Consider the following 16,107-nt stretch of genomic DNA (forward strand, 5'->3'; position numbering starts at 1 on the left):
ACAATGGAGTTGTTTCAGAAAAACGGCTCGTTCCGCCCGGCCACGTGGCGAACAAAGAAGACGGTGGACGCGAAAAACAAAATCCGTCGGTGGAAGGATAGAGTTTTCCTTTTAATATCGTCTCTGTGCCAAATATTTGAGCATGAAACGCTAAGCCAGAGTGGACGTCCACGAACGGTCTAGATGAGGATGACGTGGAGCCACGTGTCAGCAGCCGCTGCACCCGCGCAGCTATATAAAGGAGAACAACTCCAGCTCATGCTCTCCCTCTTGCATTCGCGACTGAAGCTGCATCCATTGCTAACGAGAGTGGAGTGGTAGATCATTTCGATTTTGCTTTTCTCTCTTGCTTGATTGATCGGTGCTTCGGTCCATTGTTGGACAGCGACGAATCCTCCGGCCACCGGCAAGGACCGCAAGTGATCAGTGAGGATGCTAAACACGACGGCGGCTATGGTGAGCGGCGGTGGCGGCGACAAGGGCGGCGTGCTGCCGCTGTCGTCCCTTAACCATATCAGCATAGTCTGCACGTCGGTGAAGGAGTCGCTCGACTTCTACATGAACGTCCTCGGGTTCACCCCCATCCGCCGCCCCGGCTCCTTCGACTTCGACGGCGCATGGTAATCTAACCGGATCAACATCAACATATATACATACGTATACTGAATCTTGATCCTTTTCTAAAAAAAAAATATACTGAATCTTGATTGCACTGCTCTGAATCTCTGATGGTGGCTTTCTTCTTGTTACTGCGAGTGAAGGCTATTCAACTACGGGGTCGGCGTCCACCTGCTGCAGTCGGAGCATCGCGAGAGCTTACCGGCGAAGAAGGAGATCAACCCCAAGGATAACCACATCTCGTTCCAGGTACGTATGTACGTAGTTAATACGATTTAGTTGCAAACACAGCAGTCGGCTGCTATGTCTGAGATGGCCACGATATGTCGCCCCTGACTGAAAGATTGTAACAGTTGTCTTCCTTTTTATTGAACACGGTATAATTGTATATATGCCAGAAAAATGCGTTTGCTTGCCAGATAACATTACCAATTCTATATGCTCACATAAAAAACAGTACAATTGTATATGTTCACATACACTCATCTCAATGACATGCATACTCTGTCTTCATGAGCATCTGCAAGACAGTAAGCCGGTACAGCATCCTGAGGTTGATGAAGCCACACGGATGTCTCGTCATCGACCGGGTCGTTTCCTCCTAGAGATACTGAACAAATTTGTAACGGATAACTTCCTACGAGAGGAATTAACTTGTTCCATACGTAGGCGAGACAGGTTCTGCGTCGTCGTTAGCTCCTTTTTATGTCCGTCACGTTTATACAACCCTTGCTTGCACATGCGAGGGTTGCTCTCAACACAAACTTTATGCGGACGGAAATTGTTCGTCGCGACCCTTAACCGAACTTTGAAAGAAAAACAAGCCAGTGATTAAACGAGGTATGTATTCTAAACGAAACGCGACGGAGCCTGGGGCGGAGGCAGACAACATGGCAGGATGCATGTGGTACACAGCCAGCAAATGGACGTGGTGGTGTTCGCAACGAAGTGGATGTGACTGTCAAAGTGTGAATCCAGTACTTGCGCGTCACATCCATGCACTTACCGTGGAAGCCGCTGTCCACGGTGACAAAGGTAGATAGGCATGAAGAAATGGATGTAGAAAGTGGGACGCAGCTGTCCTGATCCCGAGCTCCCACAAGCTCGGGAGAACAGTAAAATGAAGCTTTTTAAAAATTCCTGATTTTTTTTGTGTGAAACTTTGCAAAATTTTGGAGCTTTTTTTGTTTTTTCTTGCCACGAATGTCATATGATGATAAAATTTTGCAAGCTATGAAAATATTTATCAAAGTTTCACACAAAATATTTGAAATTTTTCAATAATTTTGATTTTACTGTTCACCTCAACTCAGGTCGGGATTAGAACATCACTTCCGGTTGAAAATAGGTATTCAATCGGTTCGTTGGTAGCCATGCTATCTCTGGGAACTGGTTGGGCACGTTGGTGACACAAGATTCGCCCAACACGTGGTACGAAGGAAAAAAATTATTCTTCCAATAGAGTAGAAGTAATTCTAGGATCGCTAAAATCCATTTCAACCTAGAAATTTACATTACTCATCATTTTTTAGAAAAGGGGGAAGACCTCCAGTATCTGCATCTTGATGATGCATGTAGTCATTTTATTAATTATTGAACAAAATCTTACAAGTAGTACTTCCTCCGTTTTAAAATAAGTGATTCGAAAAATAACTCAGTTTTATACTAACTTTAGTACAAAGTCAAGTCAATTTAAATCACGTACTTTGAAACGGAGAGAGTATATCAATAAGTCTGAAGCCACCATCTTGACAACATTTGTCGCTATTTCTATTCAATTGGCGAAGATGTGCCGATAGTCTGAGCTTAATAGCAAACAGACCTCGCACCTAAGCCTAACATTTAAAATCGAAGGCCCTAGTCAAGCCATATATTTGGTCTGGGCACACACCAGTCCGACGCACACTCAGAGACCGTCGTCGTCGTCTTTCACTGATCCATTCTCAGAGCAGATACTGACGTCATGAGCTTGTCAGTTCTGCTATCGACGCCACCACTAGTCAGATAGCGCCATCCTCCACGGCGAGTTTGTCTACACACATCGAACGTCGAGACTTCACTACGCCTTGTCGTTGAGATCCATAGTCGTCGATGCGTAAGATGAAACACCGCTCCATCAAAGATGTTGTCCACTGGTCCCTCGAGCCCATGCACACTTCCAGGACTGACTCCCCCAAGGAGGAAACAACGAAGAACACCGTCGTCATTCGATCTACCGATCTAGGATTTCCTTAAGGTAATAGATAGCGGTCTGGAACTTCTCTACGGTGATCTCTTCAAAGATGTTGTCCACTAGTCTTGTGTATGAATCGCCGTCATCTTCACCAGCGACTGGAAGTCGGCTCCAGTCGTCGCTGCCTGACCAGCCAGCAGTCGCGCCGCGCGAGCAGCAAGGTCGTCCGCAAGCCCTAATCGCGCCATCGGAGAACCCTACACCAGACCCGACCGCCAGCCCAGGAGAGGCCGATGCCACATACGGGGATTGGATGATTTGACCCATTTTACAAGGGCTTGGACGATTTGCCCGAGGGTTGTCTCAATGACTAGTGGCCCTAGCCCTACCCGGGAGCCTCTCAGGGGGCTAATTATCAAATTGAGAAGTAAAGTGGGGCAAACGATCAAATTTCTCTGCAACGTAGCCCGGCAGTCACCGTTGTTAGCATGTGTCGTCGCACCGACGAGCCTCACGATCGCGCCTCGCCACATCTAGAAGTAAGCGTCACATACCGCCATCCTCGGGCAGGAGGAGTAGAAGGCCACGCCGCCGCCTAGGCCGAGCGGGCTTTGTCCGTCGAACCTGTGTCGATAGTGACGAGGAGTAGCGGAGGAGAGGGGAGGGGCGAGGGGCGGCAGATCTAGGCTCCCCCCGGTCGCTCGCGGGGACGGCGTGAGGAGAGGAGCATCAAAAGAGTATTCATAGTTTAAATACTACACTATAATTTAGGCATATATATCATTGGTGAGAAAAAATATATAATTCCCTATGGTGTTTCCAAATATGGAAAGTTTGAAGTTGAGCGATACACAAAGTGATAAAAATGTGATGTGAATTTTATGCTTGGCAAATATAAAAAAAAGTTATGGCAAATTACGTTGTGGTGAGGATGGCAATTCCTAGGAAAAAACTGAAAATGGCAAGAAATTGCCATCTTTTGGGGGGGATGAATTTTATATAAAGGAATTTGTCATCCTCGTGACAACATAATTTGTCATACCAGACGTTTGACGGCGTAATCTATTTCTATAGCTAACAATTCTTGCGTTGTATTCCAAAATGTTGCAGCATGCATATGTGGTCTAGATTCGGAACCAGCAAAAAGGCCTAGCCTGAAGAGGGTTGCTTGTGGAACTCTCTAGAACGCATATATGCATTTGATTGCATGTCTTTCCCTAACTGGTCACCCGTGGCAGTCATCTCCATCACCAACAGAGCAGGGGTTGCATTTCCAAAGCCTTTTCCCGCAAACACATCCACATTGGGCAAAATTGACAAAAATGACCCGTGGGGAAAAGAACTCACGGAATGACTCTTCAGAGAAAATATGTCACCCGGTTGATCCTTTTATGTGGCGTCCAACGCCACACTACACTGTGTGACGCCTAGCCGTTTGGCGCCACACACCCCGACCACCTGGCAAGGAGGGCCCACCCCCCAGGCCGTGTGACGCCTAAGCCTCAGGCGTCACACATTGTAATGTGTGGCGCCGAACGCTTAGGCGCCACACATTGACTTAACTGGCCACGGGCCAGCCCCCTCCCCACCCCCTCCTCCAGCCCCCTCTCTCAGCCACTGGCCCCTCCCTCAAATCCTTCTTTAAATCATCAAATCTGAAGGTTTGGACCGGGCATTTGTTGTCCAATCACTCTCCTAAGGTAATCCCCACCTCTCCCCTCATTCTCATCCAAAGAAAAATCTTTTGTGGTCTTTTTTTGCAAATTTAAGGAAACCCTAGTTTTTCATAAAATATGAAATGTATATGATATTGTTGTATTTGTTTGTATGTTAGGATAAGGGGTATGATGGGGTCAGGATTAGGGTTGTTTGGATGTTTGCATGATGGTTGTTTTAGGGTTAGGCTAGGGTTAGGCTATGGTTAGGCTAGGGTTAGGGATGTTTGGTTGTGTTAGGGTTATGATGGGGTTAGGGTTATGGTTGTTTGGAAGTTAGGCTAGGGTTATTGTAATTGTATGATTGCTTATAAAAAAGTTCTATGTTTTGTTGTTTAGGGATGAGAAGAACATGTGTTTATATTCATCACGTGGACAAAGATGCCTTTTTAAAAGGCAATATTGATCCGGACCCGGATGAGCTTGACATAGTGTTCAATTTGTGTCCTAGCTATGGTGAATTATTGGAACAAGTCCGAAAGGATTTGAATTGGATGGACCCTAGTGATGTAGTTGAGTTTGATGGTAGGCATAATGTAGGATTCGGAATACACTTTCGTTGGAAGACCATGCGTGTCAACTTCGAGCAACGTTGGCTTGCATACAAGGATACGTTGGCCGAATCACTAGACAAGGCTCTAGAGTTATTTGCCATCAAAATAAATGTTCCTAACTTGTTGGATTTGAACCGGGTTGCCTCTTCGATTGTTGAAGCTATTCCTGCACCCATCAACGAAAAGGCGAACATTGAACCTCTTTCTTGTGTCGATGAGGCCAACGAAGAGGTCAACATTGAACATGAACCATTGGTAGAGGCTAATGATGAGCACGATGATGATGAGAATGATGGTAATGTTTTTCATGACAACAATCTTGGTGATTTGAACAAATATAATTTGCAAGAGACAATGGACCATTCTATTAGACAATGGACCATTCTATTTCGTATTCACGTGGCTATGCCTCTGAGTCTGACGATGGGAGTCCTGATGAAGAAGTTGATGAGGAAGGGTTCACGGCAAAGGAGGCTGAAGCTTTCACGAAGGTATTAAAGCGTGATCACCGGACACCATTGTTCGAGGATCTTAGCCTTGCGGATGAAGCCGTGGTTGACGGAGGCGAAGGCATATTGTTTGGAGTTAGGCCACCTTCTCATTGGAACACACATGGGAAGAATATTATTTTGCCGGGGTCAAAGTTCGAAACATTCTTTGAACTGAAGATGTGGTTGGATGGATATTCTGTTACGCATTATAGGCCACACAAAGTTGTTCATTCAAACATGAAGTTGCGTTACACGGTTGCATGTGAGGATAGAGGGTGTCCTTGGATCGTCCGTGCAAGACCATGGAAAGGAGGGCCAGGATGAAACATTGTCAGTTGTATGCCTCACATGTGTCGAGGCAAGAGGGTTGATGGTGCCCTTTCGTCGCAAATCCATAGACAACTCACCTCCGAGTTCATCGTTTATAGGCTTTCCAACTCTATCTCCTCTCTTCCTACAATGAGCATAAAAAGCGTACAAGATCTTGTGAAAGCCCTCTTTCACTACGAGGTGAAATATGGTAAGGCATGGAAAGCAAAGCAAGCCGCATTCAAGATGTTGTATGGTGATTGGGAGGAAGCATACAACCGCATACCTAGGTTGTTGGGAGCTATTGCCCACACTAACCTGGGCATGGTTCATGTGGTCGAGCCGTATGGGAGAAAACAAGGATTCTCAATGGAAATAGGGTCCGCGTATTTGGCCGTGCATTTTGGGCATTTGAGCAATGTGTGAGGGCTTTCCAACACTGTCGTCTTGTCATCTCCATTGATGACACGTTTTTGACCGGACAATTCAAAGGCACTTTGTTGGTTGCAATAGCAAGTGATGCCAATAACCGGTTAATGCCTTTGGCTTTTGCTTTGGTTGAGGCAGAGAACAATGTTAACTGAGAATGGTTCTTGCATATTTTGAGAACCAAAGTATTACCGTTTGAGAGGGAAATATGTGTCATATCGGATCACCATCAAGGCATACTTAACGCAGTTGACATTGTCATTCCCGGCCATGCTCCTTTGCATCATCGATGGTGCATGAGGCATTTCTGTGCAAACTTCTATCGGGCATGTGGTAGCAAGGAGTTGGCGGATGATCTTCGAGATTGTTGTCAAGCATTTTCGAACAAATGATTTGCAAGATTGTACAATGCTTTGCTTGTAAACAAAAAACTTGATGCAGGTGGGCTTGAGTTTCTGAATAGGCACATTGAACTTCGGGCCAAGTGGGTACGAGCTTATGACGAAGATGGTCGAAGATATGGTCAAATGACAAGTAACATGGCAGAATGCTTTAACCGGGTGTTGAAGGGTGTCCGTGCGTTGCCGGTGACGACAATAGTTCAATACACATTCGACAAGTTGAGAGCATACCTAAAGTACTCGCAAGAAACAGATGATCAAATTGCGGGAGAGAACAAGAAAAAGTATAAGTACCAGTTTCCACCAAAGGTTGACAAATGGATGGTATTTCAATCACGGAAGGCTGACTCCCAAACGGCTACCCGTTTCCACCAAAGGTTGAAAAATTGATGCATCACACGACGCGGGAGATGAAACTCAACCGCCCAATTGCATATAAGGGGACAACGCATTAGGCAAAGATGTTTTTCCTGCACGCATAGTGGTTGAGCTCGAACGTGTGTGCATCACCAAAGTTTGGCCCGACACCATATGGCTGCCATTCCACCTACAACACAACATAAAAGGCATAATTTATTTTACTCACAACATAAAAGCTGGAAGTCAACTCTGAAACCATCTTACCTGCTCGGGGTAAGCGAATCCATCTCGTTGGTGTATTGCTTGTACAATAGGTTCACTTCGCTTGCCACCTCCGATACCAAGTCTCACTTGTAAGCCCATGCAGGTTGCCGTACAGGGTTGCCATGGTCATCCCAGGTATTCCACTGTGAGCTTTTAGGGCGTCTAACAGGTAGGCGTTTCCAGCTCCATACTGAAAGTAGGAGCATACAACCACCAACTCCACCGTCCTTTGTCGTCCTGCGACAAGCATCATCCAACTACAAGTAACAACAAACATGCATCAGTTTAGCAGAAAAAGATAACAGAGAGTACTTAATACTAACAATTTATTACCTGCCGATACAAGTAAGCCAGTGCGGCCGAGCCCCAGCTGAACTTGTTGTCGAAAACAGTCAACGCCTTTAGCCACATCCATCGAGCATTCTTGCCAGTGCCGTCAGCAAAGATAGTCCTAGAGATGACGTACCACATGTATACGCGAGCATACCTCTGGATCACCTCGTCATCTGCGTCCTCAGGACAATGAGCAAAGTTCGCGGCAATCCAAGTGAAAGGAGCGCCGGTCGGGACTCTATCTTTCTTCCCTCCATCTTCTACCTCCGGCTCCTGCGACGACATACCAATAAGAGCCTCCATTTGTTGCCGCCATCCCTCGGAATCAGTGCTCATACAAAGAGGCTTCCCCTCGATCGAAAGTGCGGCGATCATGGAAACATCTTGAAGACTAACCGTCATCTCTCCGGTCCGGAGGTGAAAACTATGTGTCTCCGGCCTCCAATGATCAATAAGTGTTGTGACTGCCGCAGCGTTCAGATTGGGCGTTGACCGACTCACAAGATGCACGAATGGAAGGAGTCCTGTCATCTCGATGTATGGGGTGTACCGCTCATCGTACTGCATTACAGACGATGGCCCATGAGACCGGATCTTCAAGGACGTAAGCTCCTGCAAACAGATAGGAGAAGAAGATATCAAGTGCTTATTACATTTTCAAAAAATTACTCATCTACTAATCATTTTCTACTTACCATTTTCTTCTCCGACATGAAATAGGTCCGGTGTTCAACGTCATAAACATTATTCAGAAGCCACACCATCCTACAAATCACAAAAAAATACTCATATTCAAAAAATTACTCATATACTAACCCACTAATCTACATATCCTAACTACTCAAATCCTAAGAGCTCATATGAACTACTACTACTCATATACTCATATACTAACTACAAATATGAACTACTACTACTCATATACTCATATACTAACTACTAATACTAACTACTAATACAAGCTACTAATACTAACTACTAATACTAACTATTAATACTAACTACTAATATGAACTACTACTACTCATATACTTATATACTAACTACTAATATACTAACTCCTAATACTCATATACTAACTACTCAAATTCTAAGAACTCATATCCTAACTAGTCAAATCCTAAGAACCTACTCAAATCAATCTACTCAACAAAAACCTATTACACTTGGATAGAAGGATGGGAAACGGAAGGGATGGGGGAGGAGATTACCTTGGGGGTCAATTCAAGGAAGAAATCACCAGATCTGAAGGAGATGGGGGAGGGGATTAGGGATTCGAAGAGAGACAGCCGTCGCCGTTGCTGTTTGAATGAGGGAGGGGAATGGGGAGGGGGTGGGGAGGGGGCTGGCCCGTGACCAGTTAAGTCAATGTGTGGCGCCTAAGCGTTCGGCGTCACACGTTACAATGTGTGACGCCTGAGGCTTAGGTGTCACACGGCCTGGGGGATGGGCCCTCCCTGCCAGGTGGTCGGGGGTGTGGCGCCGAACGGCTAGGCGACACACAGTATAGTGTGGCGCCTAGGTGTCAGGCGCCACACAAAAAGGTCAGCCGGGTGACATATTTTTTTTTAAGGGATCACTCCTTGAGTTCTTTTCCCGAGGGATCATTTTTGTCAATTTTGCCTCCACATTGATGATTGACCACAGCTTGGTCCCAGCCGCAAGACGGCTCAAGGACGGTGTCCTGTGGCCGTCGACGTCCCGCATGTGTTTCGCGAACTGGCAGTGACAGTGCCGTTGTGTGCGATCGATCGGTTCTGTGGGTCAATCATGGTGACAGCTCATTTTACTACATCGGTGGCCGACAACGACCGTCGGGGCCGGGCTCATGTGTGCACGTACGTACACGACACATGAACGTTGGTTTCTTGCTCCGCCGTGATGCACGGGTTGCTCTGGCATGCACGATGGATTCCAGGTCTACTCACGACCTCACCTCACATAAACGAATTCGATGCTGAGTCACAATGTCTCACTAGCTGAAGAATGTGGAAGTCCACTTCTGAGTTTAATTTTCGTTCGTCAAATACACAGGGTACTTCTCTGAAACTAATGCCGGTAAAATGCGTATTTGTTTGCAGTGCGAGAGCATGGTGGCGGTGGAGCGGCGGCTGAAAGAGCTGGACATCCCGTACATCCAGCGGTGCGTGGAGGAGGGCGGCATCTACGTGGACCAGATCTTCTTCCACGACCCTGACGGCTTCATGATCGAGATCTGCAACTGCGACAACCTCCCGGTCGTCCCGCTCGTCGACCAGACTTTAGCCATGGCCGCCTGCAAGAGGATTCCCTCCGTCAAGCAACAGCAGCTGCCCATGAGTGCGGCACAAGCGCCCCCTGCTCCGGCGGCAGTGGCCACACAGTGCATTCCGGCGCCAAACCCGGCGATGCAGCGCGTCGGCGGCGAGGAGGTGGCGCATATATCGTGCGCGTAAGGGGTGGGAGGCCCGGCCGCTGAATGGTGGCGCGCTCCGTGGAGTCGTGGTTTTTGTACATTGATATGAGAGTGTGCGTATGAATAAAGTGTGGGCAGCAGGGTGTAGTTTCTGTTGGCTTTTAAACCGGAGATCAAATAATCGCAATCACCGAAGATCTACAACGTTTAAACCGGAGATCAAATAATCGCAATCACCGAAGATCTACAACGTGTACTTGCAAGCTAGCAAGCACACAAGCAACTGGATGGTTGCACTTTCGTGGTATACAAGTACGTGAGTATCATCAACTCGTAACTTGGCAGCGTCGACGAAACTGTGAACAAAAGGAATCGGACGTGTAAACAAAAGGAATCGGTGGCCGCAGGCTCGTATCGAGCCTGTTAACTTTGTCTTTTCGTTTTTCTGATGCTACAAGCAACATCCTAAGGTGTCTTTTATATACATCCACAAAGGACTATGGAAATAGATTAGGACTAGGTACCCTAATACTACTAGAACTCGGTTTGGTTTGGTTTTTTTCCTAATCCTATGTGTACAGGACAACGTGATTAACTCACATTCATCCCCTAATCACGATGTCCTTACTTTCAACCTAGGTCCCAAACACGATTGCTGCTTCTCATAATTGTTATTATCGGCATGGCCTTTGTCGTCCCTTGCAACATTTTATGGACCGTCTTTATTTTCGTCGGCTCGTCCGTAGCTCGATGACAACACTCCTTTTTGATCGTGTCTTCAATCTTCACCTCTTCTTCGGTGCTTTGTAGACTGTCCCTTAGATCATCGAGGGCACATCTTTTGAACCTCAGCGTGACCATACTTTGAATTTCAAGCTCTTGACGCTTGCATCAGCCCGTAAAGTGCCTTCTTGAGCTTGTCAACTTTCGGTTGTTCGTCTTTCTTCTCGTAGCTGAGGGGTTGTTCTACATACACTCCTTCTGTGAGATCGCCGTTGAGGAAAGTGTTGAGGAACGGCGCATGGGAAACAAAAATTTTCCTACGCGCACGAAGACCTATCATGGTGATGTCCATCTACGAGAGGGGATGAGTGATCTACGTACCCTTATAGGTCGTACAGCAGAAGCGTTAGAGAACGCGGTTGATGTAGTGGAACGTCCTCACGTCCCTCGATCCGCCCCGCGAACAATCCCGCGATCAGTCCCACGATCTAGTACCGAACAGACGGCACCTCCGCGTTCAGCACACGTACAGCTCGACGATGATCTCGGCCTTCTTGATCCAGCAAGAGAGACGGAGAGGTAGAAGAGTTCTCCGACAGCGTGACGGCGCTCCGGAGGTTGGTGATGATCTTGTCTCAGCAGGGCTCCGCCCGAGCTCCGCAGAAACGCGATCTAGAGGAAAAACTATGGAGGTATGTGGTCGGGCTGCCGTGGGAAAGTCGTTTCAAATCAGCCCTAATTGCTCCATATATATAGAAGGAGGGAGGGGGGACCTTGCCTTGGGGTCCAAGGACCCTCAAGGGGTCGGCCGAGCCAAGGGGGAGGACTCTCCCCCCCCCCCAAACCGAGTTGGACTAGGTTTGGTGGGAGGGAGTCCTCCTCCCTTCCCACCTCCTCCCTCTTTTTTTTCTTTTCCTTTGATTCTTTATCCTTGGCGCATAGACCCCTTTGGGGCTGTCCCACCAGCCCACTAAGGGTTGGTGTGTCTCCCCAAAGCCTATGGGCTTCCCCGGGGTGGGTTGCCCCCCCGGTGAACTCCTGGAACCCATTCGTCATTTCCGGTACATTCCCGGTAACTCCGAAAATCTTCCGGTAATCAAATGAGGTCATCCTATATATCAATCTTCGTTTCCGGACCATTCTGGAAACCCTCGTGACGTCCGTGATCTCATCCGGGACTCCGAACAACATTCGGTAACCAACCATATAACTCAAATACGCAAAAAACAACGTCGAACCTTAAGTGTGCAGACCCTGCGGGTTCGAGAACTATGTAGACATGACCCGAGAGACTCCTCGGTCAATATCCAATAGCGGGACCTGGATGCCCATATTGGATCCTACATATTCTATGAAGATCTTATCGTTTGAACCTCAGTTCCAAGGATTCGTATAATCCCGTATGTCATTCCCTTTGTCCTTCGATATGTTACTTGCCCGAGATTCGATCGTCAGTATCCATATACCTATTTCAATCTCGTTTACCGGCAAGTCTCTTTACTCATTCCGTAATACAAGATCCCGCAACTTACACTAAGTTACATTGCTTGCAAGGCTTGTGTGTGATGTTGTATTACCGAGTGGGCCCCGAGATACCTCTCCGTCACACGGAGTGACAAATCCCAGTCTTGATCCATACTAACTCAACTAACACCTTCGGAGATACCTGTAGAGCATCTTTATAGTCACCCAGTTACGTTGCGATGTTTGATACACACAAAGCATTCCTCTGGTGTCAGTGAGTTATATGATCTCACGGTCATAGGAATAAATACTTGACACGCAGAAAACAGTAGCAACAAAATGACACGATCAACATGCTACGTCTATTAGTTTGGGTCTAGTCCATCACGTGATTCTCCCAATGACGTGATCCAGTTATCAAGCAACAACACCTTGTTCATAATCAGAAGACACTGACTATCATTGATCAACTGGCTAGCCAACTAGAGGCATACTAGGGACGGTGTTTTGTCTATGTATCCACACATGTAAATGAGTCTTCATTCAATACAATTATAGCATGGATAATAAACTATTATCTTGATACAGGAATTATAATAATAACTATACATTTATTATTGCCTTTAGGGCATAATTCCAACAGTCTCCCACTTGCACTAGAGTCAATAATCTAGCCCTCACATCACCATGTGAATTACATTGTAATAAATCTAACACCCATACAGTTCTATTGTCGATCATGTTTTGGCCGTGGAAGAGGTTTAGTCAGCGGGTCTGCTACATTCAGATCCGTGTGCACTTTGCATATATTTACGTCCTCCTTCTCGACGTAGTCGCGGATGAGGTTGAAGCGTCGTTTGATGTGTCTGGTCTTCTTGTGAAACCTTGGTTCCTTTGCTAAGGAAATGGCACCAGTGTTGTCACAGAACAAGGTTATTGGATCCAGTGCACTTGGCACCACTCCAAGATCCGTCATGAACTGCTTCATCCAGACACCCTCCTTAGCCGCCTCCGAGGCAGCCATGTACTCCGCTTCACATGTAGAATATGCTACGACGCTTTGCTTGGAACTGCACCAGCTTACTGCACCCCCATTAAGAATAAATACGTATCCGGTCTGCGACTTAGAGTCGTCCGGATCCGTATCAAAGCTTGCATCGACGTAACCTTTTACGGCGAGCTCTTCGTCACCTCCATACACGAGAAACATCTCCTTAGTCCTTTTCAGGTACTTCAGGATATTCTTGACCGCTGTCCAGTGATCCACTCCTGGATTACTCTGGAACCTTCCTGCCATACTTATGGCCAGGCTAACATCCGGTCTAGTGCACAACATTGCATACATGATAGAACCTATGGCTGAAGCATAGGGGACGGAGCGCATATGCTCTCTATCTTCATCAGTTGCTGGGCACTGAGTTTTACTCAATCTCGTACCTTGTAACACTGGCAAGAACCCTTTCTTGGACTGTTCCATTTTGAACCTCTTCAAAACTTTATCAAGGTATGTGCTTTGTGAAAGTCCTATCAGGCGTTTTGATCTATCCCTATAGATCTTAATGCCTAGAATGTAAGCAGCTTCTCCTAGGTCCTTCATAGAGAAACTTTTATTCAAGTAACCTTTTATGCTCTCCAAAAGCTCTAGTTGTTTCCAATCAGTAATATGTCATCCACATATAATATTAGAAACGCCACAGAGCTCCCACTCACTTTCTTGTAAATACAAGATTCTCCAACCACTTGTATAAACCCAAATGCTTTGATCACCTCATCAAAGCGTTTGTTCCAACTCCGAGATGCTTGCACCAGTCCATAAATGGATCGCTGGAGTTTGCACACCTTGTCAGCATTTTTAGGATCGACAAAACCTTCGGGTTGCATCATATACAACTCTTCCTTAAGGAAACCGTTAAGGAACGCCGTTTTGACATCCATCTGCCAGATTTCATAATCGAAAAATGCAGCTATTGCTAACATGATTTTGACGGACTTAAGCATCGCTACGGGTGAGAAAGTCTCATTGTAGTCAACTCCTGGAACTTGTGAAAAACCTTTTGCCACAAGTCGAGCTTTATAAACGGTCACATTACCGTCAGCGTCCGTCTTCTTCTTAAAGATCCATTTGTTCTGAATAGCCTTGCGGCCCTCAGGTAGTATCTCCAAAGTCCACACTTTGTTCTCATACATGGATCCTATCTCGGATTTCATGGCTTCTAGCCATTTGCTGGAATCTGGGCCCACCAATGCTTCTTCATAATTTGCAGGTTCATTGTTGTCTAACAACATGATTGATAAGACGGGATTACCGTACCACTCTGGAGCAGCGCGTGATCTCGTCGACCTGCGTGGTTCAACAGAAACTTGAACTGGAGTTTCATGATCATCATCATTAACTTCCTCCTCAACCGGCGTCGCAATGACAGAGGTTTCCCCTTGCCCTGCGCCACCATCCAGAGGGATGAGAGGTTCGACAACCTCGTCAAGTTCTATCTTCCTCCCACTCAATTCTCTCGAGAGAAACTCCTTCTCGAGAAAAGCTCCGTTTTTAGCAACAAACACTTTGCCCTCGGATTTGAGATAGAAGGTGTACCCAACTGTCTCTTTTGGGTAACCTATGAAGATGCACTTTTCCGCTTTGGGTTCCAGCTTTTCAGGCTAAAGCTTTTTGACATAAGCATCACATCCCCAAACTTTAAGAAACGACAACTTTGGCCTTTTGCCATACCACAGTTCATATGGTGTCGTCTCAACGGATTTTGATGGTGCCCTATTTAAAGTGAATGCAGCTGTTTCTAATGCATAACCCCAAAATGATAACGGCAAATCAGTAAGAGACATCATAGATCGCACCATTTCTAACAAAGTACGATTACGACGTTCGGACACACCATTACGCTGTGGTGTTCCAGGCGGTGTTAACTGCGAAACAATTCCACATTGTCTTAAGTGAGCACCAAACTCGAAACTCAGATATTCACCCCCACAATCAGACCGTAGGAACTTGATCTTCTTGTTACGATGATTTTCCACTTCACTCTGAAATTGCTTGAACTTTTCAAATGTTTCAGACTTGTGCTTCATCAAGTAGACATAACCATATCTACTTAAATCGTTAGTGAAGGTGAGAAAATAATGATATCCGCCGCGTGCCTCTACGCTCATTGGACCACACACATCGGTATGTATGATTTCCAACAAGTCACTTGCACGCTCCATTGTTCCGGAGAACGGAGTCTTAGTCATCTTGCCCATGAGGCATGGTTCGCACGTGTCAAGTGAATCAAAGTCAAGTGACTCCAAAAGTCCATCAGCATGGAGTTTCTTCATGCGCTTTACACCAATATGACCCAAGCGGCAGTGCCACAAAAATATGGCGCTATCATTGTTTACTCTAACTCTTTTGGTCTCAATGTTATGTATATGCGTATCGCTATCAAGATTCAATATGAACAATCCTCTCACATTCGGTGCATGACCATAAAAGATGTTACTCATAGAAATAGAACAACCATTATTCTCAGACTTAAAAGAGTAACCGTCTCGCAATAAACAAGATCCAGATATAATGTTCATGCTCAACGCAGGCACTAAATAACAATGATTTAAGTTCATCACTAATCCCGATGGTAGCTGAAGTGACACTGTGCCGACGGCGATTGCATCAACCTTGGAACCATTTCCTACGCGCATCGTCACTTCGTCTTTCGCCAGCCTTCGTCTATTCCGCAGTTCCTGCTTCGAGTTGCAAATATGAGCAACAGAACCGGTATCGAATACCCAGGCACTACTACGAGAGCCGGTTAAGTACACATCAATAACATGTATATCAAATATACCTGATTTTTCTTTGCCCGCCTTCTTATCTGCCAGATACTTGG

At 46.2% G+C, this 16,107-nt stretch overlaps 1 protein-coding gene across 1 annotated transcript; it reads left to right on the forward strand.

The window, feature by feature from the left end:
* The first annotated feature begins 283 nt into the window (after positions 1-283).
* On the forward strand, positions 284-10,261 carry LOC123407912. Its single transcript, XM_045101156.1, has 3 exons — positions 284-620; positions 762-867; positions 9,729-10,261. The coding sequence occupies exons 1-3, from the start codon at positions 433-435 to the stop codon at positions 10,080-10,082; spliced, it is 648 nt and encodes a 215-aa protein (XP_044957091.1). The 5' UTR covers positions 284-432; the 3' UTR covers positions 10,083-10,261.
* The last annotated feature ends 5,846 nt before the right edge of the window (positions 10,262-16,107 follow it).

Source organism: Hordeum vulgare, chromosome 1H (assembly GCF_904849725.1).
Source record: "Hordeum vulgare subsp. vulgare chromosome 1H, MorexV3_pseudomolecules_assembly, whole genome shotgun sequence".
Taxonomy (NCBI): Eukaryota; Viridiplantae; Streptophyta; class Magnoliopsida; order Poales; family Poaceae; genus Hordeum; species Hordeum vulgare.

Coding starts and splice junctions, on each gene's coding strand:
- LOC123407912 (XM_045101156.1), top strand. CDS start 433: ATGCTAAACACGACGGCGGCTATGGTGAGCGGCGGTGGCGGCGACAAG. Junction 621..761: donor TTCGACTTCGACGGCGCATG/GTAATCTAACCG, acceptor CTGCGAGTGAAG/GCTATTCAACTACGGGGTCG. Junction 868..9,728: donor ATAACCACATCTCGTTCCAG/GTACGTATGTAC, acceptor ATTTGTTTGCAG/TGCGAGAGCATGGTGGCGGT.